The sequence below is a fragment of the Gasterosteus aculeatus genome, chromosome 11, assembly GCF_964276395.1.
Source record: "Gasterosteus aculeatus chromosome 11, fGasAcu3.hap1.1, whole genome shotgun sequence".
Classification (NCBI taxonomy): Eukaryota; Metazoa; Chordata; class Actinopteri; order Perciformes; family Gasterosteidae; genus Gasterosteus; species Gasterosteus aculeatus.
In genome coordinates this window covers 16,156,716-16,180,666 of record NC_135699.1, presented here as the reverse complement: position 1 = coordinate 16,180,666, position 23,951 = coordinate 16,156,716, and the positions used below count along the sequence as shown (strand labels likewise).

The following is a 23,951-nucleotide window of genomic DNA, read 5'->3' as shown; positions in this document are numbered from 1 at the left end:
ATTTTTCCAAGACAATGGTGTAAAGGTCTCGAGCTAATTGTATAAAATATCAAAATTTTAAAAAAGAAGAAAGAAAGAAGAAGTATAAGTACCTAAATATTATATATATATAAGTAAAGTTCTTGCTAATGGTGATGCTGATGGCGGCATACCAGTGGGGTTGCTCAAAAACACGTTGGCGTGGGAACAAGAGGAGGCAGAGATTGGACCACCAAGCCTATTAATTAATGTGTGAATTCTGTCAAATCAATATTGTTCACACGTTAATACCTCAAAAAGACGATGGAGGGAATACAGTGAAATTCACATGTTGTATTACGTGGTAATACATTTGATAGTGTTCAAACAAAAACAATACAATGGATTTAGTTGGCAATGATTTATTAATGATCTAGGTTGTTTTTGCTGACAACGTTCTTTAACTGCAAGACTATAATTCATGAGAGTTTCTCGGGCTTCGCCCTCACCCCACTGCCAATCAACTGGACAAATCCTGTGTTTCCATGGCGATGTGGAAGGCCGGAAACGACCTGCCTTTGTGGAGAAGGTGAACTCTGTATTTCCTCTGCTGCGTGTGGGCGGTTGGACAGGATTTCTAAAAACACCCGGCCGATCACGGGCGCACCGCTGAGCGCCTTCTGTGACTTCTGCGGGCCAAGAAATACAACCGACCACTAATGTTACACGCGCGCATGCATCGAGCTCAAACAAAACGTGGTGCAGTGAAAAGAACACATCCGCCCACGTCGTCTGACCCAATCACTGCAGCGAACAGGACGACATGTTCACATTAACACTCGTGGAACGCACTCAACATTCACAAGTGAGAATTGTGATGCTGATCACGGCCGATGGACTACTTCTTTGTCTGCTCCCTCCCACCTGTTACAAGTCATTACCAATGTCCCTTTGATCGATCTCCCCGGGTGGATCATTGCAGCGGCTGATCAACGACAAGAAATGGTGCAGCGCCCCCGCTCCCCTGGGACGGGGGTCATTGATGGTGGAGGAAGCACACTTACTTAAAAGCGGCATTACAATTATTTAATAGTATTCCACTAAAAGTAAAGCTGGAGTCCTAAGACCACAACAATGGTTTATTTTCATGAGCTTCAACGGCTCTATCCTGAATTATTAACAACTTCTCCAACAAAATGAATATTAGCTTTCATGTAAATAACCGGGGATGTTTCACAGTGACATCAATTAGTTTTTACCTCATTGACCTTTGGTGTATCCCCTTAAACTGAAAAGCAGTTAACGGCTGTCAAATAAATGTAGCAGGGAGTAAATGTAAAGTAGTAATAGCGTAAAATGGAAATATTCAACCTCAAAACTGCACTAAAGTACAGGCATGATTAAATGTACTTCAGGACTTTCCCCCGAGGGACAATGTGGAGAAATAGTGACAACTTTAGTGCTGAAAAGTTGACATTATGCTGGGGTGAGCGAAGGGTCGATGTGCTGTGAAGTCACACATCAAGGTGAGATTTAGCGGAAAGCAGAGAGAGCCAAGCAGAGGTCAAGTGTAAGTGTGTGTGTGTGTGTGTGTGTGTGTGTGTGTGTGTGCGGGGAGGAGAGTGTGTTTCCACATATCCTATTAGAATTATTTCAGCTTCATTTGATAGTCAGAGGGCGTGAGAGACTTGGTAGATTAGAGCAGGAGGGATGTGACGGTGAATATGTGGAAGGTCCCCAGCTGAAAGCAGGACCTTTTAAATAAAAATATGACCAGATCAGGTCCCGGAGCATCTTGTAATTCCAATATAAAGGGCGGCGGGTGGCTGCAGCAGGGTGGGGGAGGATTTCTCTGCAGGGATGTGATACGAGATTACCTCTGTTCAATCCAAGAGACTTAACAAAATAAAAGTATGGCTGTGTCCCCACTGTGTGTGTGTCTGTGTGTGTGTGTGCCCCGAGCCAGACGAAGGACGAGCATCACCTGTACCTCAGCCTCGTCTCCCGCTCTCCCCTCTCCATGACTACTAGGTTGCTCCCTACGAATACGTGAGGTGCTGTTTCCAAGGTAACAACTCTATGGAGAATTGGCCACCTGAAATCCAGACGGAGAGGAAAAGGAGGGCGACCAGCAGTCTGCAGGCTCTTCACTGCGCCTCCGTCCGTCCGGCTCTTTCCTGCGCTGTGGCCCTCAGAGACTATCAGTCCTCATTAGCACAAGACGTCTTCCTACCAGCACTACCTTACACCCGTGGGAGGGGGAGGCAGGGAGAGAGAGAGAGAGACCTTTCTGGAAATGACGGCCATTAGCGTTCCTGGTGTGGAGATCAGTCTACTATTCAAAGATGTGCATACATGCGTAAAGGCAGATGTGGTGGTGCACTATTACAATAAATAAAATAGCACTACATGAATTGCTTTTCTTGTTTTGGTTGCTTTATTTTGAAAGTCTGCTACACCTCTCTTCATTTATCTTGAACCATCAGTGTTTGCAGCCCTCCAGTGGTTACACTCAGGAAATGCAAGTTAACATCAGATTTGTGCATTTAGTTAATGTATCTAATTGCTTTAGACATTTTTGATCTGCTATTCTTACGTCTTGGGGAGCCAAGTGGCTTGAGTGAAGAAGTTCAAGCTTTGTTTATTTGTAGTGCTCACAGGTGACGTCTGTAACTTAACATATGTGAGTGAGATGAATACGACTATACAGAGAAGCAACGTTCTCTCTGTTATCACAGAGAATGTTCAGATGGATTTAACTAGGATTGAGAGGATGAGGGATTGGAATACTAGACTTTTTAAGGTGTAGATGATAATATTCTCCCATCAAAAAAAACCTGCAATGTGAGTGGATTTATTGATTTATTAATCAATTGCAAGGAGATCAGAACTAAAGCAAAACAGAGGTCTTATTGGAAACACGTTTTTGTGAACCAGCATCACACGGGCCGATGAAATAGCCCCTGAGGTCGGATGTCGGTTCGCATCCTTTGTGATGTTTTAGCAGTTTCACTGAGCGGGAAAAGAGGGCATCTATCACATCTTTGATAATGTTGGAAACAAACAACAATAAGACATTTGAAACCACACCCACGAATGTTATACGGTTTAAAATATTACAAATATTTGATATTCCACTCCACGGTTATAATAATCGGCGCTATGGTATATCTGCACTGTGACCAAGTACCTAAATTCAAAATCTATTGACCCCCAAATTCATTGTCATCGTTTTTTTTATGTGTACTTTACTTTGGCGAGGTATAGAAGACTTTAAAGGATTATCTGTGAGGCATTCTGAATCTGTGAATGAATTATTCCCTATTCTAATGAAAAGACATGAAAGATGCTAAACAATGAGCTTAACAAGGGAAGATGGACGACATCTGCCCGTCGCGTTGTGCAAGTTGACGAGATTGTGCAAACAGCATGGGGGGGGTGAGGGGGGGGGCATAATATAAATAACTCTACAGCGAGCGAAACACATTGAAGCATTTACAGTGCTGATTCATACAGAACGCTCACCACAACGTGGGGAACAACAAGCGCGTAACATATAAAAACATATAAAAACACAAGGAAATCAGAACCAAAAAACTACATTTCCTAGAAAATCAGACAACCAGTAAATAAAAAACAAAGCTGAAACCCTCACAGCACCACGACGACACACCTCTGCACACCTCCCTTCATGTAAACATGCACATTCTATCGCCTGCTCCACACCAGGCTTAGTGGACCTTTGAGACAAAGCCACCTTGAGAAAAGTATCCGGTTTTTAGAAGAGGCAGAACTTGAACTTAATTAAAAAGCTGCAGAAATAATTGAATAAATGGGAAAAGGTATAAAAGTATAAAGTAGCCAGTGCAAGTGCCCAAACTTTAGTGCGACAAAAAGCCTCATTTTAGAGAATGTGAACTGATCTGGTCTCCAGCAGGTGTAAAAACTGAACTACACAGGACGTTCCTTTGTGGAGACCAGCGCCTTTGGATGAGCCCACATGGGAGGAATGAGGTGCATGAGAGTTAAAAAAACACTCCCCTACAGAGCACAGATGCTGGGGAGCACCGGCCAAGAGGTCCGAGGCTTCAGGGGAAAGAGAGCAAAGTAGAGAATGAGACCCGGGCCGGTACAGTCCGCCGTCACACTGCACACAGAGGTGGCAGGAACATCATTTTCCTTTTTTGAGCTTGGAGGAGAGCCAATCGAGGCCCTCGTACAGACCGTCTCCTCCGGTGGCGCACGTGGCCTGGATGTACCAGTCGCGCTTACGCAGGGTTTGTAGGCCCAGCTTGTCTGTGACCTCGGCTGCATCCATGGCGTTGGGCAGGTCCTGGAGGAGCAAGAAGACACAACGCTCAATTAACAACGACACCGCCACAGATCACATGATCAGCCTGGGATATCGGTGATATCTGACCAAATCCAACGAATCGAGGACGGTGCTGCTCCTGCCTGTCTGGGGATAGAAGCTTCCAGTCTACAAGCCCACTCCTTTAACCTATTCCACCACTGTGTCTGCAAGCTGTGCTCCTCTGAGCTCACCTATCAAAGGGCCGTGGGTCAATCCCCTGGTTACAGATCAATGGCTGATGGGTAGCGGATACGCGTCAGGTTCTCCCACTGATAATGCAGAGGATTGTATTTATGAAAGAGAAGAACATTGACTCAAATCCACCTGTTTGTTGGCCAACACGAGCAGCGCAGCCTGATTCAGCTCGTCCTCAGCCAGCATTCGCATCAGCTCCTCTTTGGCCTCTCCGACCCGCTCCCGGTCGTTACTGTCCACCACAAAGATAATGCCTGACGGAGGGGAAACAATAGAGGTTTATATGGGGGAAGTGGATTAAAATATCTCCAACAGTGGGCGTGTCAGACAGACGGACGTCTCTCACCTTCTGTGTTTTGAAAGTAATGCCTCCAGAGGGGCCTGATCTTGTCCTGACCACCAACATCCCACACCGTAAAACTGATGTTCTTGTAGGTTACCGTCTCCACGTTGAATCCTGCGGATGGAGGAGGAAAAACAAGAGATGTTGGATGGTCGGAACAAAGAGGAGAGCGTGCGGTGCAAGGACGAAGAAGAGGAGGGGAGGGCTCACCGATGGTCGGGATCGTGGTAACAATTTCTCCCAGTTTGAGCTTGTACAGGATGGTGGTCTTTCCAGCAGCATCAAGTCCGACCATCAGGATCCTCATTTCTTTCTTGCCAAACAGGCCCTTAAGAGCGCTGGACAAAGCACCCATCTTCACCTGCAGAAGGAAAAATCAATATTGCGGGGTCAGGGGAAAATATGGATAGCGCTCAGTGACGCAGGAAAGAGGGATCATTAATCCCTTAAGTGTTCACGCTCCACCTGTAGACACGGAGAGGATGAGGGACATTTTACAAAAGCTAAAAAAAAATATTAGGTCTAAAATATTTTGAGGAAGAAAGTCAAAATATGTTAGGTCAGAAACAGCCATGAAAAAAAACAGAAAAAAATATTAGGCCCAAAAATGTTTTTTAAAAAATTCCAAAAAATTATTTTTGTTTTTTTTAAGTAAAAATACGCTAGGTCCAAAAATGTCATGGAACAAAAAAAAGATATTATGTTCAAAAATGGTCGAAAAAGATTTGGTTGAAAAAGATGGGGAAAAAAGTCTAAATATGTAAAATTGAAAAAATGTTTTAAAAAAAGGTTCAAATAAATTATGTCGAACAATGTCAGGAGAAAAAATCATAATACATCAGGTTGAACACTGTCATGGAAAAAAAAGTCTGAAATTATTTGGTCGAAAGATTGTCATAGAAAGAAAAGTAAAAAAAAATATCAACAATTGTACATTACATCAGATACTGTCCAAAAACAGTATAAATTTCATCTTCAGGGCTTTTCCAAAGTTCAACAAGGCTAAGTTGAAGGACCCTGTTACCAAATACAAATCAGCAATACCTCTTACCTGTAGGCTATTTATGAATCTAGATGGTTCTGGTGCAAGTTGTGTAGTATTGCAGTTATCAGCCGTAGAGATGTCGGCCTTATCACCAATAAAATTGAACTAAATGGAAAAAAAGACATGTCATAAACTCATCAGTATTTCTTTACAAAAGAAATGATCAACCAAATGGGTAATAACTACATTCCAGAAGTTCATGGAAAGTGCTGTAAAATCCGGTTTCTATTCAGAGTCCTGAACCACCTGATTGTATATTGTGGCGGTTTCAGATTCCTCTTACTGATCTGGTGCTTATTTTCACTGCACTCTTCCGCTTCATAACACATATGTAATTGCAGTAAACAAAGTTCACATGTGAAGACACGGGCAATATACTGAAGGAGGTCAAGATTAGGACACATTTCCAGTCTTGGCGTGGTGTCCCTAAACGCATGTGCTTAGTCTAGATTCCTGAGCTCATCATGTCCAGAGTTGAGGATGAACAGTTGAAGTCTGCCACTTCAAGCTTTTGAGCCTAATATGAGTAATGAAATAGTAATAAATGAATAAGTCAACACACCAGATGCATGCTAAGTTCGGCCTCACAGCCTTCACCTTTTATTGAACCAGGAACTGACTAATGAAATTAATAAATTTGGACCGAAGTTTGACCAAACCTCTGTATAAGATGTAATTTAGCCACACGATGATGACATTGTTTGCTGTTCAAACCCTAACAAACGTCTTTATGTGATTCATCGAGGGGGAATTTAGCTCCTTAGACGGTTCTGTGTTTAATGGCTGCTCCTGTGAGCAAACAGGAATGTCAGGTTCGTGGTGTCGCATTGAGATACTTTACAGAGTGTCATCGCGGGTTCTAAACGTGACTTTTAGAGGGTCTTTTAACTGGTATCCGACAGTGACGTTGCGTCAGTCTGCTACGTCAGCTGGACACGTGACGTGGCTACCTGCCGTTAATGAGCGGTCACAGTTAAAAACGGTTAGCTAGCTTTCACGAAGGGAGGTTAAACTATAACTCAACGTCAACAACTCGGAGAGGAAACTCCGTCACGTCGCATCACAAAGTCGACACGGACCGATACATTAATACATTACTTCATAATTTTAACTGATATCAAACAGTAACGTTACGTTACGTTAGCATTAGCATTAGCTACCGGGCCGTTGGTGACCTGTCACTCACTCAAAAACTCAAAGCGGTGTTAACGTTAAAAACGTTGGAAACGGTTCTTTTTAAACTACGTTGAATTATAGACTAACGTTAACAACTCTTAACGTTATATCTAATTCCGCCACGTAGCCAACAAAGACGACACGGACCGATAAATTAATTTAGGGATGAAATGTCTAATAGGAAAAAAAAGAACTTCCTGGGCGAAACTTTAACGCCAAAGTATCGCGGCCTCAAACTTCCGCGATTTACAGGAAACTAGCGGACTAGTTTATCTCCACGTTTTATTTGAATTCACAAAGAGAATATCTACGACGCACTAATGTCTCACTAAGACAAATAAAAGTTGTACCTTCTCAGGAGCCTCAGTCCGCCTTACTTCCGGGTCCCGAGCGACTGTATTGCGGCTTTTTTCCGGTGTCATCGGCCTCTTGTTCCTGTCGGTGGAGGATCGGGATCACGAACGCGCACGTTGGGAAATGCATCAATACCCGTTTGCATCGGCAGTTACATAGTGAGAAATAAAGTAATCTCCGAACTTCTTGGCAAACTACCTTTGAATAATCGGTAAATCGAGGCAGGGGGCTTTCTGTAGACCTCTTTAATTAAACCAACAAATCGTTTAGGAATTAGCCTTTGATTACATTTAAAATGTGTTTATGGTGTGTTCCCAATGTTGTATCCATCATAAAAACAACCACCGGTGAGGAGGAGAGGGGATAAAAAAATATTTTTGCCTTCACCAAACGTCACAAACAGAAATACAAAAATATATTTTGACATTTTAACGCCCAAATGAATTCATAAATCAACAAAAAAACACCTGCTTAATTTCCTAATCTTAATTTTTTTATATATGTATAAAAATATCTACTAGAATCCACTAGATGGGGCTCCATCCACGGTTGGAAGTTTATGCAACGTACAGGACACATGTCCTTTAATAACATAGTTCCATATGCTCTTGTCCTCAACTCTCTCTTTAGCTTTGTGGATTATTTTACTTCTTCTCTTGGATGTGCTTCCATAAAACCGACGGTTTACACTGATTATAATGCATTAGCTCACATGTATACAATTGGGGAGGCAGTTTTTTTTTTTAATTTCTCCATGGTCAAAGACGCGTGCAGGTGTGCTGTCCTCGTGGGGGGAAACGTCACGTCAGGTGCGGCGATCTGAGGTTGCGCTTCCAGTGCGTAACTTGGTTTGGCATCAGATATACGAGCGCACGCCGTACTCCACTTCTCCTCATCCCAGCAGGTAAACGCAGTCACGTCGCAGCTTCTTCCACCTGGGTGGCGTTAGTTACAGTGGGCGGGATCATACAGTAACAATATTGAGGCAATCCAATGAGGGTGCAGCAATAACTCCCCCCCACCACCAAAAAAGGCCCTGCCTCCCGGGGCTCCGCTGGGCCCGATGCACCAGAGTCTGTGGGGTCGCTTAAACAGATGCGCCGAGCAGACGGCACTGACTTTCTCCGTTGAGGAATCAGCGAGATGAAGAGCAGCGCCAACCCGGCACCATGCGCTCCAGGCTCCCACGGACCGCCTGTCTACTGCGACTCGCCGCGCTCTGCATCCTGCTGTCGAACACTGCAGCTTATTTCGGGTCAGCAGATTTCACGTTTTATACTTTGCCCATCAATTGACTGTGTAGATTTAAATTAACCCGTTTTGAAGGGCATCAACGCGACCATCGTTTACAAACTTTCGCCAAATTACGCACGCGTATTATTGCGCAAAGCAGAGGTATGTTGCCTTTGCGTTGCTCGAATCCGCGAGAATTGTGCATAACGTGGTTCTAATCTGTTGTAATAAACAATAGTCATCATCGGTGTTGATATAAAATGCATGTCAAACAAATGCGTCGTTATCATGTGACTTTATGCGTGTTTGTTTTTCTGGGTTTGTTAAACTGCACTTTATCCTGTCCGCAAACGGGTATAACATCATCATCATCAGCCACCAAAACTACATTTAAACAATAACAAAATACACTGCTTTAATTTACTAAAATAATAGTTTGAAGGGACAGGACTGAGTAAACTGCGTAAATTAAAGTCACTTCTTTTCACGAAGTCAAATATGAATTAAATATATATAAATTAAGAAAAACAAATCAACGGATCATTTAAAATTCCTTATGCGTATTTCTTTTTTTCTTCCTTTTTTTTGCTGTTGCCTTTCCACTCCAAGACTGACAGGTCGGGAGCCCTTCGTGTTCCTCCCGGGCCCGTTTTCAAATGAAGCTCCGACGGGAAAGGCCCACCTGAAGCAGTGCGAGCAGATGACTCTGACCCGCCGGCAGAAGAGGCTGTGCCGCCGGGAGCCCGGTCTGGCGGAGACGCTGCGGGACTCGGTGCGCCTCAGCCTGCTGGAGTGCCGCTATCAGTTCAGGAACGAGCGCTGGAACTGCAGCCTGGACGGCCGGGGGAGCCTCCTGAAAAGAGGTGAGCCGGGGGGCCTCCGTCCGCCCGACGGTCCAGTCGCGGGTTTATGTCTTTTATCTTTATTTGGGTTTTATCCGCACGTGGCCTCATATAAGAGAAGTGCAGAGCTGCACTACTTTTTCTGTTAATCTCATCATCCGCTTTGATTTGACGTGCGGCGCGTCGGACGCGTCTCCGTCTGCAACATTTGGCTGCGTGTGTTTAGACGCTCGGGGCCACATTTATTTCATTATTATTATTATTATTATTATTTGCGACAACAAAGTAGAGAGAGAAAAAAAGGACCAGCCAACGTTTTCTCTCCAGTTTGGGGCCATGACTGGAGGCGCGTGTGAAGCATGACTGAGGTCCGTCTGTAATAACCTATTCCTACTTTTTCAGTATTAGCGCGATGCAAATAGGCCACATGTCCACACATGCCATCAAAGGAAAACAAACCATCAATCGCAAAAATGTTTTTGTTTGTTTTGTTGGTATCACATTGTCACACACTTTATCCACAAGTCGCATTACTTATTCTACAAATACAGTTTGAACAACTCAAACTGTATTTGGTCGTGCTGCATCTGGAGAGATTGCTTATAATCTTGTAGTTATTACTTATTTAAAGTCATTCTTGCATATAACTGCAGGGCCGAGGCATTTGTGGTGTTTGCTGACTAAATCCTCTGTTATTTATTCTGTTTTACTTGAGAAGGTCTGCACAGTCCCCTGACACAACGACACAAAAAGCATTTTCTTTCTAGAATATTGTGTACTTTCATACGGTATCAATGACCTCATACAAACATTGATTTAAAAAAAAAAAGATATAATAAATCACCATATTGGATAACGCTCAAGTCCTGTGCAGGTCTGCTGTGCACAGAAAATGCTTCATGCATATGGATATCAGTGTGGGGGAAAACATGAACAGGTCAGCATGGAGGTAATGAGGGAGTAGAACGCCAAGAGCTGTGGTGCGGTGGAGTGTGCTCAGGCCCTGTGGTTATTTTTATCTCGGGAAAGCGCCCATTCCCAGAGGAAAAGGGTGGCACGATTACACACTTTCATCTGGGAAAATCCTTCCTAGTCAAAATAACAATTAATTGGATCAAAATATACCCTTGTGACGACTCCGGGGGGAAGCAAATAACAGTGCCTAACCAAGAGAAAAAGGTCAGAAGAGGAATTGTGACACAAGAAAACCAGCGGAATAATACTGAGGTTGTAGTGATCCACGACGACGTAGTGAGCTCTGCGTAGACGTTTTGGCTTGAAGGGTTCCTCACTGGCACAAAAGACATCGGGATGATAAGCTACGAATTAATGTCTTAACCTCACAGTCCGCCATCAAATGCGTCTCAGGCTCTGTAAAAATGTCTATTTCAAATTTGTTTACACGCGTGTCTTTCACATCCGTCCCAGCGTTCAAGGAGACGGCCTTCCTGCTGGCGGTGTCCTCCGCGGCGTTGACCCATGCCCTCGCCAAAGCGTGCAGCTCGGGCCGAATGGAGAGGTGCACGTGCGACGACTCCCCCGGCATCCAGCATCGAGAGGCGTGGCAGTGGGGGGTCTGCGGCGACAACCTGAAATACAGCACCAAGTTCCTCAAGAAGTTCCTCGGCCAAAAGAAGGTCAGCAAGGACCTGAGGGCACGAGTCGACGCCCACAACATCAACGTCGGAATTCGGGTGAGTGCGAACAAAGGAAGGCCCGAAAGGTGCGGAGCAGAAACATCTCATCAAATGTTGCTCGAGCCACACAAGCGCCCCTCGACCCTTCGACTGCACGCGAGCGACACGGCGTCTTCACGCAATAATTACACGCCCATCCGGGGCTACACACTCGCCTGGTTTTCCCAGTGACAGCCAGACAAACGCCCCCTTATTCGCTGCCGCCGTTGTCCTTGGTGGATAACGAAGAGGCGGCGTGCGAGGCGGCGTGCGAGGCGGCGTGCGAGGCGGCGTGCGAGGCGGCGTGCGAGGCGGCGTAGCGGGGAGACGAGGCGGTGTGGGATTGCTGGAGCCAGGTGTTCCCAGACATGATAAAGCTTGCTGTGCGGGCCTTCGCTAAATTAAAGGCCTCACGTCGGAGAGAACGATTATAACCGCGGCCCCTTTTTTAATATGTATTTTTTATTTTTTTTCCACTCGCTGCTCATAAATCCCCCTCATGTTCATAAGCACCTTTGTGCAGCTCTGAAATGGGCCCCCGGGGTCCGACTGCTGCAGCTCACACCTTCGGTAGAGACAAAAAGAAGCAAACAGGAAGAAGCCAGGGAAGCAATCTAATCTCATCTTGACCGAGTTGAATGTTTCCCTCGCTTAATGTGGCCGAGAGGGGAGCGCAAGCCGCGTTAACAAAACCCTCAAGTGGTCGCCGGCCCCCCTCGTCCCTCAGTAATGGGGGCTCTGCAGCGCCTGAGGGGTCCATACCTGCAAAGGGAGGAACCGAGCTCCTCGACTCGGGAGTAGCCTCTGGCTCCCTGCGTGTGACCTGTCTCTGGCCCCCGCCGGGACAGCGGCTCTCAGGCTGAGTGATGGCGCCCTCGTCGCTGACCATCAGGCTCAGTGAACTATTAACCCTAAAATCAGGTGCTGCCGTTGCAAAATCGCCGCCGCGTTTAGTTTTTTTGGCACTCGGTGCACAGGAATTCTTATCCATGTTTTCCGTGAGCAGGCATGTACAAAGAACAGGGTGGAGAGATTCCACTGTCTGCACCGTTTGTCACCTCCGCCTCGGGCCTGAGGAAGGAGAGGCAGGGGAGAAGCAGACAGAGCCAGTTCCAACACATTGAGAAGAGGGGGGGGGGAAACGAAATTTGCCAGAGCTGTCTAAGTGAGAAATGTCTGGTAAATGAAATACGACATTCTGAACCGTCCCACCTCAATCCATTATGTCAAAATTGTTGACTGAGGTGGGCTAAGGGCCCACCACCCGCGGACCACCACCCCTAACCTCAGGAAACTGTCTCAGTCGGTCCAGATAGATCTCCCAGATAAGAGGCCGGGTAATGAATCAAACTGAGAGAACTGACACCTCTTGTCCACCCCCCCCCTCCCTCCCTCCTCCCCCCTCCCCCACCTCCCCCCCCCCCCATCTCAGGCGGTGAAGAGCGGCCTGAAGACAACCTGCAAGTGCCACGGCGTCTCCGGCTCCTGCGCCGTGCGGACCTGCTGGAAGCAGCTGTCTCCCTTCCACGACACCGGGCGGCTGCTGAAGTACCGCCACGACGCCGCCGTGCGCGCGCTGAGCGTCACCAACGCGGCCACCGGCGAGACGGAGCTCGCCGGCGGGCGGCGCCACGGCCAGGGCCCCCGCACCACCGACCTGGTCCACCTGGAGGACTCCCCCAGCTTCTGCAGGCCGTCGCGCTACTCCCCGGGCACGGGCGGCCGATCGTGCGCCAAAGACACCAGCTGCCAGAGCCTGTGCTGCGGGCGCGGCTACAACACGGCCATGCGCCTCACCAGCCTGTCCTGCCACTGCCAGGTGCGCTGGTGCTGCCACGTGGAGTGCCAGACGTGCGTGAGGGAGGAGGAGGTGTACACCTGCAAGAACGCATAGCGGGACGACGGGAGAGAAGGAGACTCTTGTCGGGTGAACGCCCTCTCCGCAGAGCGCCACCCTCGCCTGCACGCCGATGGTGGAGGAGCGACATGTCAAATCATAACACTGCTGGTTATCTGCTCGATCGTCATCCCGCCGCGATGCTCACTGTAGGTGAGGATGTTTTTTTTCAAGCTGCCCTGCTTGAATCCTGCTGGATGCACTGGAACGCCGCTCCTGTGGGCCGGGGAGAAATGAGCTCTTAAAAGAGGTTACCGGACCGGACTGGACCCCCCACCTGCAGGGGAGCTCTGTTGCTCTGGGCCCCCCCTCCACGTGACTATTTATTGTATAGGTCATTGTGTCTGTTGTACTGCTGCTTTATACTTTAACCTTCTTGTTATTGCCACTGAGGCTAAAATGGCCTTAAAAGGAATCCACCTGTCTGTCCTTCTGTCTGCTGTGGAGACATTTCGGGATTCTTCTCTGATTTAAGAAAAGCACTTATTGTAAGTTGCTCTTGCTACATGCAAAGTTTATAATTAATCATATAGAAAAAGAGAATGCGGAGTTCTAAATAAATGTGTCAACAGAAGAGAGCTTGGAGCCGCTGAGCTGCAGAGGATACATTAACAGGGCTGTTGTGCAAAGACACGAGCCGGGTTTCGGTTGCTCTTATGGAAATGTGTATGAAAATCTCCACATGGAGCCTAATGCGCGCTCAACAGAACAAAGGGAAATGCCCGCGGTGATAGTGAGGGGGGGGGGGGGGGGGGGGGGGGGGGGGGGAGAACGATAAACACTTAATTTCTGAACACACACCCCTGCTCTTTTATTTCTTCTACCCGAGCACGCACAGTACTTTCAAGTTTTTAAATGTCTGGCTGAACTATTTGGTCTTTTAAGTGTAATTCAGCCACATCTTTGTTGTAAATGCCTTTGAAGTGGACTAATCGTGCTCCTCGCTTTCCACAAATTGCTAATCAAAGAAAACTGCCCTTGTTTACTCACTTATCCTTACGTCCAGAACCACTCACGTGCGTCCACGTGCGCGGGTCGAAAGTGCACGTCTCCCCCCGAAGGCCTTGTTCCATCGGGCCGGTGTGTGTGTGTGTGTGTTTCGTGTGATCGATTGTGAACTGTAAATGTGGTATAAATATAACACGCCGGGGCTGCAGGCGTGAGACAGTGTGGGATCGTGATGTTCTACCTCACTTCATCCTTTGGCCAAATATCAGATTTATGAGCTGTGCTGAGTTATGTCCTTTGTTTCAAGAGATTCTGGGTGTTTGAATGTGGTGATGCATATCACCACAAAAAGAAAACCTGGCTGCATCACACTTTTATTTAAAATAAACAAGACTGATAAATGGACATGAATTGTGCCTCTCGATCGGTTGACGCAGGCAGTCGGCCACAACCACACAACCACACACACGCAGACACACACACACACGCAGCAGCAAAAACACCTGCAGCCTGAACACCGCAGCCTCCGTCCCCTCCGTCCCCTCCGTCCCCCACCCGATCCACCGGTAGAACGTAACGACGACGCCGCCGCCAATAACCGTGAATCATAACTTTCCACTCAGCGCACAGAGGGCCATTGTGCGAGGTATTCAGGGCCGTTTGATGTTGCTCTCTAATTACTGTGATTACACATTATTATTCCTTATTAGAACATCAACCGAATACCACGAGTCAATTACAGGACAATTTCAAAATGACTATGCTTTTTGTGTCCCCCCCCCAGGTTTAATGAGTTTAAGAATGTCTATAATGGATGTACAGTTTATTATATTGTTGCAGCAGATGAGTACGCTGAATGCTTTTGGGGGAAAAAGCAGCTAATTTTGTGAAAGGAAAAAACGGACAAAACTATGAGATGAGCCAAATGTCCATTTGAGCCACGCGAGAGTTCATAAGAAGGACTTCGGCTTCTCTTCTCTCTTGAGAACAAACATGATGTAGCTAAAATAGTTTGACAGCTACTTTTTAGTATTTTTGTATTTACATTAGAAGAGTACTTAATTATTGACATGGACTAAAATATTAAATGAAAATGTGTTAATTGCTAAAAATAAAGCTAAACAGAAAGTATTTCCTTCCGCTATAAAATTATCATCTGTCCAGGGGGATGAAAATTACATTTAAAACTGTGTTATTTTGAATACATCTCTGGATTGGCTGAAAAAAACATTGTTGCAAAAAACAAGGCTATTTTTCTATTATTCGAACAAGTTGACGTTTTGGAGATTTTCAGTGTGCGGCTACACGTTTTTGTCTATTTAATAACCGATTTACCAATATAAACGTCTTCTTGTATCCTTCACCTCAATATCAATTTCCCCTCTTGGGCAATAAACTTGGAAACCTCGGTCCGGTGATACATAACTGGCCGGGAGGTCAAACAAGTTCATTGGCCGAGACTACTGACTCACTATATTAACTCCTTATGTCATATTAGCACTGATCAATATTTAACTTTACTCAACGTGAATGCAGTATTAAAAAACAAAAAAGAAGAAAGCCGGAGTTGAGATGAGGGACGCAAAGGAAAACGATGAGGATGGGCGGATGAGAGGGGATCGCTCGCGGCCCCCCCAGGGAGGCCGCCCCCCCCCCCCCCGCTGCTGTTGTTTTATAATGAACTCCTAAAGCCTTCATTTCCCTCGCTGCCCTGAGCGGAGGGGGCGCAGCGACGGGGGCCGCTGAGTCCACAGACGGATTCGCACGCACAAGCCCCGAGGGGCGGGGAGGGGGGGGGCAGTATGTTAGAAACAGTCCTGACAGGAGACAGGTGGGGGCAGAGAGACATTTTGCATAATGTGTGCGCATACCTGCCCGTGTGCACACCTGTGGTCACCGAGTGCCCGTGTTTGTTGTCAGGCCTTCCCGTGCGGGCGCTCAGAGGATGCAGGGCGCCGCTGGTCGGGACGCCGCCTGACGCGCCGGCCCGGTTCAGTAGGTAAAGGTCGCCCCCCGCCCCCCCCCCCGGTGTGCTCTGGAGGAAGAAGATGGCCGCGGCCGTTTCTCTGGAGAAGTGCGCCTGCTTTGCTTGGCATGAAAACAAACTGAAAAAAAATGATTCAAAGCAACATCCATAACTGTGCGGTTTATACATCACTGATTTGTGTATGAACAGTAGCCGTTAACTGAAGCGTGGGAGGCTCGGTCGATACTCTGCTCAAGGGCACAAAGCGCAGTGCCGTCCTGTAATCGGAACCTCTGAGCCTCGGGTCAAACATCTAAACCCTACAAGACTTCCGCCTCTCGAGAGAAGCTGCTCAGATAGCATCAGCGCCAAGCCTAATCCCCCCCCCCCCCAAAAAAAACAACACCCTGACATGGCAGGGAGACGAAATGAAGAAACGATGCGGAGGAGGGACGAGGGGCGACGTGGATTCGGGGGGGAAAGAGGGAGAGAGCGTTGTGGATCCGGCGTGGGGCAGGAATTTGGAATGTGAAATGAGTAATGCAATTGCTCAACCCACAACAAGAACACACACCGCCTAGAGCCACGACAGGCCTGAGTGCATCCTGCATGGGGGGGCTAACGCGGCGGCCGACGGGACGCCCCGGTGCGGGGAAGGGGGAAGGTGTAAACACATGTCCTTAGAGAGAAAAGACCTTCTCAGTGCTCGACCTGGAGAGACGGAGGCCTGCAGTTAAACGGGCACCATGTCAGAATTACTCTCACACCATCCGGGTGGGGGGCGGGGAGGGGGGGGGGGGGGGTATAATGCACACTTCATTTTGTCTTTGACACATCGTCTACTGGACACCAAACCTGAAAATACCTGAAACATGCTGCTGGAGGGGAGCAGCTGAAGACAAGCACGAGGGCTTCGCCCAGCAAAGAGGCCCCTGCAAATGTGTGTGCTGGTATTCCCTTTACCACTCCATTGTGGACCCCCCCCCCCCCCCCCCCCCCCCCCCCCACACACACAAACACACACACACACACACACTGGGAAACTCCTGGGGGAGGCTGTTCCCATGGCGCTCCACAGAAACACCTGCGGCCCCACCAGCAGGGTTTACATTGCAGCCGCTGTGATAGGACGCGGACACGATAAGACCTCGTGCACCATCACAACTGACTCCCTGTGCTCAATGTATGGTACTCCTCTGCCTTCTCACAGCTGCACGCGCACACACACACACACACACACACACACACACTGACCTCCATTACAACCGAAACAAAACTTTCCCAAATCAACAATATGCGACGGAGGGAAAACAGCGATAAAGGGAAGAGCTGCGTGTCCTCTCAACCAACAACATCCCCAGGAAGAATGTCGTGTGTGATTATTTATTCATCTGCAGCCGCACGGTCATTTCCCTCCGAGTGGCGGAGCGATCCGACTCATTAAATCCCCGGCGTCATCAGAAAGGGGTTCACGCGCAACACGCGGTATCGGGGGCCGCGTGGGCGGGAGGCTGCGCGCCACCGGGGGCCCGTCATCCAACCGCAGGGCCGCATGGCACCTCTCACCCCAACAGGTCCGGGAGCCTCAGGTGGTACGGCCACAGGGCTGCGTGTGTGTGTGTGTGTGTGTGTGTCTGACAGCTGTACGATCGCTCTGAGCACTTTGAGGTCAGACTAAATAAAGCTGGGAGGAAGAGCGAGCGAGGGAGGGGAACGACGAGGCCTTCTCTCGATGGGAGAGGCCCTCTCACTGAAAAGCAACAATATGTTCCTAATATGTTAGAATATTCTAACATGAAAGAACAGCAGTGAATAACTACTATAAACCACGGACGGACAGTGAGACAACCGAAGGCCCCTGGACGCCGACATGGAAGAGGCCCCGCCCCTGAAATGTGTGTAGGATCAAGCCAACACAACTTCAGTCGTCGTTTTGTGTCTCTATGAAGTTGTTTTGCATCATTCTGTAGTTATTTTGCATCTCTTCTCGGTTGCTTTGTTTCCCTTTTTGGTTTCTTTGCATCTCTGGGTCTTTGTAGTTGTGCATCGCTTCGGGTTGTCTTGAATCTCCCGTGGCTGTTTTGTGTCGCTTTGATTGTCTTTACAGCTACTATGCATCTTCTTGTAGTCACTATGCGAGTCTTGACTTCTCTTGAGGGTTGTTTCGTGTGTCTTTGTAGTTGTCCTGCATCAACTTTTGTGGTTGATTTGCATCCCTTTTGGAGTCATTTTGCACTTATTTTACATCTCTAAGCTGTTTTGTGTTTCTTTGTAGTCTCCTCGTCGTCATACCGCTTTCCCTTTTTCCAATTTGGCATCTTTGGGGTTATTTTTATATTCTTATGCTTCTTTTGGGGATTGTTTTGCACCCCTTTGCAGAAAGTGTTTGTCTCTTTGTGGTTGTTTGACCCCTCCCCTTACTTACTTACTCTGGGGGGGGGATGGAGGGAAGGGGTTGAGGGGGGCTGTACCACCGGTCTGGACCCGCCTCCGGACCCCTTTCCCACCAGAACCCCCTGAGACACTGGGACCTCACCAGTTCCTCCTGTCATCTCTGACAGGCCCTCATTTGCTTTCATTCAGCGTCTCATCACGGCTTCAAAGACGAGTGGATCATCTCCCTCGGGGGGGGGGGAGTGAGAAGATCTGTGTGCCTTCAAAAAATGACTGGCATCCAAAGATTGTTGACCCAAGGCGGTTTGTGCTCCTCATAATTGGCTTCTTCACTCCGCCTGTCTTGGGCAATCATTGGAGAGTTATGATGTATTATATTGCCTGGAAAACACCATTAAGTGATTCAATAACGTGTCATTTTCTCCTGATGAACTAAACGGTGTAATTGAAGGGGAAAACCCACGGAGACAACAACTCTGCTGGCGCGTTGTCTCGCCCCGGACGGGCCGAGCGCTCGGGTCGGTTCCAGCTGAAGCCCCGAAGGGAGCCGTGCACCAGGAAACGGCATTCCTCCACGATCCAGAGAGGCAGCCAGCAGAGCTGTAAAATCCTCCCAATACCTGAACATTCTGCATCTGGACCCCACGTTCAAATGCATCTAAAGGTAGAACATAAGGACGAGACACTTTGTGTGTCAGATATTAGCACAGATGGTGGGATGTCGGCCATGTAAAGCACTTAAGTACCATTTTATGGACATTTACTCCAATTCCACTACATTTATATGATGGGGCCATTTTGCCTTTTTTTGTCTCCTTATACCTAACCTACATCACCACCGTAGATTTCTTATTCAAGACAAACTCCCCAAACAAATCTGGCAATACTGGATCTGTAACAAAAGAAAATTTAAAAGTCCATAAAGAAAATAAAATGTCTAATCTTGAGACACTGATAACTAAGGAGCGGCCAACAGCTGGACAGACGTGTGTCTCCTAAGGTTTGACCGGCGGTAGTGACACACTGTGTGTAACCACGCGGGGTCCGTGGGCCCCCGTCGGGGTGGCGTGATCCCGCCGCGCACCTGGAGAGCGGATTCCGGTTTGTGCCCGTGGTGATCAGGTGTGGAGGAGCGCCAGTAAGCTCATCTCATCCCCTCCTCGGGGCTGAAAGATAAAGGACAGACAGGGAGAACCCTGCGACCTTGAGAGGGAGGCGAATGTGCCCCGCGTGCCGTTTGGAAGGGGGGGGGGCAGGGGGGCCTCGTCTCTTGCCTTCTTCCCTCCGCTCCACGTCTCTACTCTCAGCGGCGCACATCCAGCCACTGCCCCCCGGGGACGTGTTATGACAACCGAAGAACGGTGAACTGCGAGAGCAAGAAGTGGCACGAACAGGCCTCAAGGTTTCTGACATGTGGGGGGGAAGAGGGGGGGTGAAGAGGACCTCTGTTGAGAAGTGCGTCTAGCCTGAAGACACAACCATCACACGTCAGGGAGCCGCGGAGGAACCGTCTGCTGGGCCCGACATCACCGCCCCCCCCCCCCCCCCCCCCCCGGGAGCTCGCCACACTGAGGGGGGTCAAAGGGGGCTCGGACCGGCGTCGCCCGCTCTCCGGGATTACCACGGCGAGCTGGTGGAGGATCTGGAGGAAGGGGTGATTGAGATGTGGTTTTTGTGACGACGCCAAGGCGGAGCCCCCTCCCCCTCCCCCCCAAGGGATGCTTTTCTTCCCACTTAATCACCGGGAAACTATTGTGAAATTCTCACAGCTCGTTCTGGGAAATCCAATCACGGCACTTTTTCGCAAACACACCTCAGACATCATTTGTTTTGGTGTCTCCGACCGCGGGCAAGAAGGAAGCCGCCAGGCGGACGAGCGTGAATATTCTGATACCCATCTGTGGAAAAAAGAGGATAGCGTCATTAGACTGAATCAGGCTGAGCTGACAAGAGCCCGAGGACATGTCTCACTGAGTCTTTCCTGTCACTTGTCTACATGTCAACAGATTATGCTCTGTGCTCTTAGCGTTTGTCCCGGGTTGGGGGGTTGATCTCCACTATCACACCTGTCAGCAACGCATTAAACAATATCGAATGTAAGATACAGCCTGCAGCGTGGATTTAAATTTGGGAAGTTTCCCATCAATTGAACAAGGACAAGAAATGTTGACTTGTGCACGATGGAGTGAGCCTGGAGTCAGTGTCACTGCTTCACCTTCCTGGAACATCACAGCGCTTCATTAAACAAAGAAGGTACTTTCATAAAGTGCTAAAAAACAAAAAGATTAGAAAGCATTTTTCAACCAGTAGACGGTTGTTTATTTAAAAAACAACACGTGTCCGCGCCTGCAGTCAAAAAAGGGGAACTAACTCCGGTACGAAAGACGGGTTACAACACCTTTGCCTCCTCTCTTACTCTTTAGTAAGAGATAAATTACGGCCTCGAGCGATTTTACACTTTCAGTGTCTGACAATCGCGGCGGAGTGAGCGCTCTTCCTCTGCACGCGCTCTCTGCATCTCTCTCGGTGACGTAGCATCACTTCCGCTTCCCCATTTCCGTACACAAGCGCTCTACCGATGACGTGTACAGTCCACTACCGTTAGCTGGCTAGCCAGCTAGCTTAGCCACCCGTGAGAGTGACGGCGTAAGAAATAACGGGCCAGCGCGAAAGGGGTCCAGCGCGGCGGGGGCGCGATTCAACTCATCACGGAAGATGGAGACGCTTTACCACCAGACGAACAAGTGAGTGTGCGTCCATCGCGGATGAAACGGCCGCAGATGACCAGCTAGCTAGCGAGCTAATTAGCGCTGAATCAACTTCGCATTGGAAGTCAACTGTGGGCGAGCTACACTGATTGATTAATTGATCATCAAACTCACCACACGTCAGATTGTTTACATTCTTACATTTTTATCAGGTTGTGTTTTGGCAACATCTGTTGTATCTCAATCCACTAATTGTATATATATTTTTATCCTGGATTAGGCAAATCCAGGAGGTTCAGTCGTACATGGGAGCTCTGGAGAAGACGGACCGGCAGTCAGTACACTGTGAGTGGGGCCCTGGTCTCTGGGTGGATGTCCAGCACGGACTCGTTGTCATGGCTGCGTCCCTGAGGTAGTGACAGGAGAGGAGGTGGTGTCGCCCTCCTCAATCAGTCCAGAGTGCCGGCACAGGAAGGAGCAGGGCAGGGTGCAGTGACACAAACTGGGAGGGTTTCTTCTAGATAACGGTGGGAGCCGGGCTGTAGGCGACCCTGATCCCCCCCCTTGCTACTTGATGACATCAACAGTGGTTTTAACTAATAAGAAGGAGGCATTGGAATCAAACAAATATATGACATTCCTGTAATCGTCCCAAACTAATTCTCCCCTGTTTTCGTTCTTCTCTCACTCTTCAAGTGTTGGAGAACGAGCTGCAGGCGAGAACCGACCAGATCTTCAACCAGTTAGAGCGCCTCGAGATCCTGGCCAGCAAGGAGCCACCAAACCGCCGCCAGAACGCCAAATTGTGAGTTTGGGGCATTCAGTCGACCAGATAGCTATCTGGTGAACACAGAGGGTGGGGTTGAGCAGACGAGACCCGTCTCCGTGGCGACGCGAAGACATTTACGTCAGCATCCCCGTCATTGGCAGCATTCCTGCCCCACTGGACAAACTGTGACAGACTCTTCATTCCAACCGCATGAGGTCTGACGGGGAAGAAATTGTTAGGATTACGCGCGTGACGTGGTTCAATGATGCGTTTTCATAAAATACGTGGAGGATTCTTCACGTCGCGTTAAAGGTTTCTCTGGCTTCCCTCAGGCGAGTGGACCAGCTTAAGTATGACGTCCAACACCTTCGGACCGCTCTGCAGAACTTCCAGCATCGGCGCTACGCCAGAGAGGCGCAGGACCGAGAGAGGGAGGAACTCATGAGCCGGACGTTCACGACCAACGTGAGTCCACCTTTTGGTTTTTAAACGGGGTGTGAGGTGAAGCGCCTGGTGTTGCTACACTCAGAGGTCCAAGTCTTCTGATAAAAAGAGGGTAGGTGCGGACGCGATGGTGCTCTGTGAACTTTGATTGGCTGACATCAGGATAACGTGCTGATGACTCAAGCGGAACGTGAAATAAAGCCAAAAATGTTTGTTGCGGCCCGATAGGACGCAGACACCTCCATCCCCATAGACGAGACCCTACAGTTTAACTCCAAGCTGGAGAACGCACACCGAGGCATGGACGACCTTCTGGGCAGCGGCAGTGGAATCCTCAATGGTCTCAGGGATCAGAGATCGACCCTGAAGGTGTGTGCGCACGATTTAACACATCAAAAACCCCAAGGTTACTGTTTATAGACCACTATAAAAGGTAAGGCCGTCAAGAATATCACATTTCCCCCACTTACTGTGATCTATATTTAAACTATGAAGACAGCAGTCGAATTCATCTACAACTTACAAGTGCCACAATTGTACAGAAGCATGATTCCAGAGATTATAAGTGTCTCATTCAGATGACATCTCTAATAGAAAGGTACTTTCCCCGGGCGGCTCCGGGTCGAGCTCTTCCTCCCTTGACCCGATTCTTCGGGTGTTGACATCGATCACAATAGTCCCATTGTTGGGTGAGTCCTCGTTTCCAGGGAGGAGATAGTCTTCCTGCTTTTCGCTCCCCTTATCAGGGCGCGTCCGCGCGGAGCGGCCCGTCTAGCCGTGAGAACCGCCTGGCGGCGGGCGTCTCGACTAACGAGCAGAGACCACTGCGGCGCGCTCACGTAATGCTTTTCCAGAGCAGTCATTGTGCTGCCCCCCCCCCCCCGTGAGTCTGACTCTTGGCTCTGGTTCCGTGCACAGGGGACCCATAAGAAGATGCTGGACGTGGCCAACATGCTGGGGCTGTCCAACACGGTGATGCGACTGATAGAAAAGCGGGCCACCCAGGACAAGCTGATCATGATCGGGGGCATGCTGCTCACCTGCGTCTGCTTGTTCCTGGTCATCAGATACCTCGGCTGACCATCAGCGGCGCGTGAAAAGTGGCACAATGAGATTTTTTTTTTTTTTTTTAAACAAATCGGTTTTCCACCATTTAAATTATTTTGGGCACCTTTTTGTAAAATGCTAAAGGTTGAGGAAGACCTTAATAAGTCAGTATTTAATTTTATTCCACTTGAAGCTCCAGTAGAGCTGTTGTACTTTGATGTCTGCTGCTTTCCTCACGTCACAGAATCTGTCAACTGAACTTACTCCTCCAGTTACGAGCCGTCTGGATCTTCTTCATTCTGCCTTGTTGGTTCAAAAAGACTCAAAATGCTTCGTGTTTCTTGTCAACAGAGAATTGTCCTCAAATAGTCTGTTTTTCTGCTTCACGTTCAAGGACCTGATCAGAAAGTGAATGAAGCAGCAGTCGATTGTAATAGTTAAATCATTTCTCCTGGTTTGTGAATGACGTGATTCTCTAAATAGAATAAAACATGTTTCCTTCCCTCTGTGTAACTTCATCAAATGAACAATGTTTGTGCTAACTAGAGCGCCATCTACAGGTTAATCTAGTCCCTGACCGCTCCGTTGTTATATGATCATCT

The 23,951-nt window shown here is 48.3% G+C and overlaps 3 protein-coding genes across 4 annotated transcripts; 2 read left to right on the top strand and 1 right to left on the bottom strand.

The window, feature by feature from the left end:
• Nucleotides 1-2,807: 2,807 nt before the first annotated feature.
• Nucleotides 2,808-7,834, bottom strand: arf2a (ARF GTPase 2a). Its single transcript, XM_040191241.2, has 6 exons — nucleotides 7,422-7,834; nucleotides 5,902-6,000; nucleotides 5,061-5,211; nucleotides 4,854-4,964; nucleotides 4,637-4,761; nucleotides 2,808-4,291 (listed from the first exon to the last, which is right to left on the bottom strand). Exons 1-6 carry the CDS (start codon nucleotides 7,491-7,493, stop codon nucleotides 4,130-4,132), a joined length of 720 nt encoding a protein of 239 aa, XP_040047175.2. The 5' UTR covers nucleotides 7,494-7,834; the 3' UTR covers nucleotides 2,808-4,129.
• Nucleotides 7,835-8,212: 378 nt separating this feature from the next.
• Nucleotides 8,213-14,426, top strand: wnt9b (wingless-type MMTV integration site family, member 9B). Its single transcript, XM_040191239.2, has 4 exons — nucleotides 8,213-8,680; nucleotides 9,268-9,521; nucleotides 10,929-11,194; nucleotides 12,609-14,426. Exons 1-4 carry the CDS (start codon nucleotides 8,595-8,597, stop codon nucleotides 13,068-13,070), a joined length of 1,068 nt encoding a protein of 355 aa, XP_040047173.1. The 5' UTR covers nucleotides 8,213-8,594; the 3' UTR covers nucleotides 13,071-14,426.
• Nucleotides 14,427-20,686: 6,260 nt separating this feature from the next.
• On the top strand, nucleotides 20,687-23,851 carry gosr2 (golgi SNAP receptor complex member 2). 2 transcript variants are annotated; one of them, XM_078084080.1, is made up of 7 exons: nucleotides 20,687-21,125; nucleotides 21,370-21,434; nucleotides 21,786-21,894; nucleotides 22,191-22,323; nucleotides 22,531-22,671; nucleotides 22,897-22,991; nucleotides 23,221-23,851. In XM_078084080.1, the coding sequence occupies exons 1-6, from the start codon at nucleotides 21,097-21,099 to the stop codon at nucleotides 22,942-22,944; spliced, it is 525 nt and encodes a 174-aa protein (XP_077940206.1). In that variant the 5' UTR covers nucleotides 20,687-21,096; the 3' UTR covers nucleotides 22,945-22,991; nucleotides 23,221-23,851. The 2 variants fall into 2 exon arrangements, with proteins under 2 accessions (XP_077940206.1, XP_040046877.2); XM_040190943.2 differs by lacking the exon at nucleotides 22,897-22,991.
• The last annotated feature ends 100 nt before the right edge of the window (nucleotides 23,852-23,951 follow it).

What these genes read in the sequence shown, in the direction of transcription:
- wnt9b (XM_040191239.2), top strand. Translation starts at nt 8,595, where the DNA reads ATGCGCTCCAGGCTCCCACGGACCGCCTGTCTACTGCGACTCGCCGCG. An exon ending in GGGGAGCCTCCTGAAAAGAG is followed by an intron (nt 9,522 to 10,928) that starts GTGAGCCGGGGG and finishes CATCCGTCCCAG; the next exon opens with CGTTCAAGGAGACGGCCTTC. An exon ending in ACATCAACGTCGGAATTCGG is followed by an intron (nt 11,195 to 12,608) that starts GTGAGTGCGAAC and finishes CCCCCATCTCAG; the next exon opens with GCGGTGAAGAGCGGCCTGAA.
- gosr2 (XM_040190943.2), top strand. Translation starts at nt 21,097, where the DNA reads ATGGAGACGCTTTACCACCAGACGAACAA. An exon ending in CGCCGCCAGAACGCCAAATT is followed by an intron (nt 21,895 to 22,190) that starts GTGAGTTTGGGG and finishes GGCTTCCCTCAG; the next exon opens with GCGAGTGGACCAGCTTAAGT. An exon ending in GCCGGACGTTCACGACCAAC is followed by an intron (nt 22,324 to 22,530) that starts GTGAGTCCACCT and finishes GCGGCCCGATAG; the next exon opens with GACGCAGACACCTCCATCCC.
- arf2a (XM_040191241.2), bottom strand. Translation starts at nt 7,493, where the DNA reads ATGACACCGGAAAAAAGCCGCAATACAGTCGCTCGGGACCCGGAAGTA. An exon ending in GGACTGAGGCTCCTGAGAAG is followed by an intron (nt 6,001 to 7,421) that starts GTACAACTTTTA and finishes TTTTCCATTTAG; the next exon opens with TTCAATTTTATTGGTGATAA. An exon ending in TACCACGATCCCGACCATCG is followed by an intron (nt 4,965 to 5,060) that starts GTGAGCCCTCCC and finishes CTCCATCCGCAG; the next exon opens with GATTCAACGTGGAGACGGTA.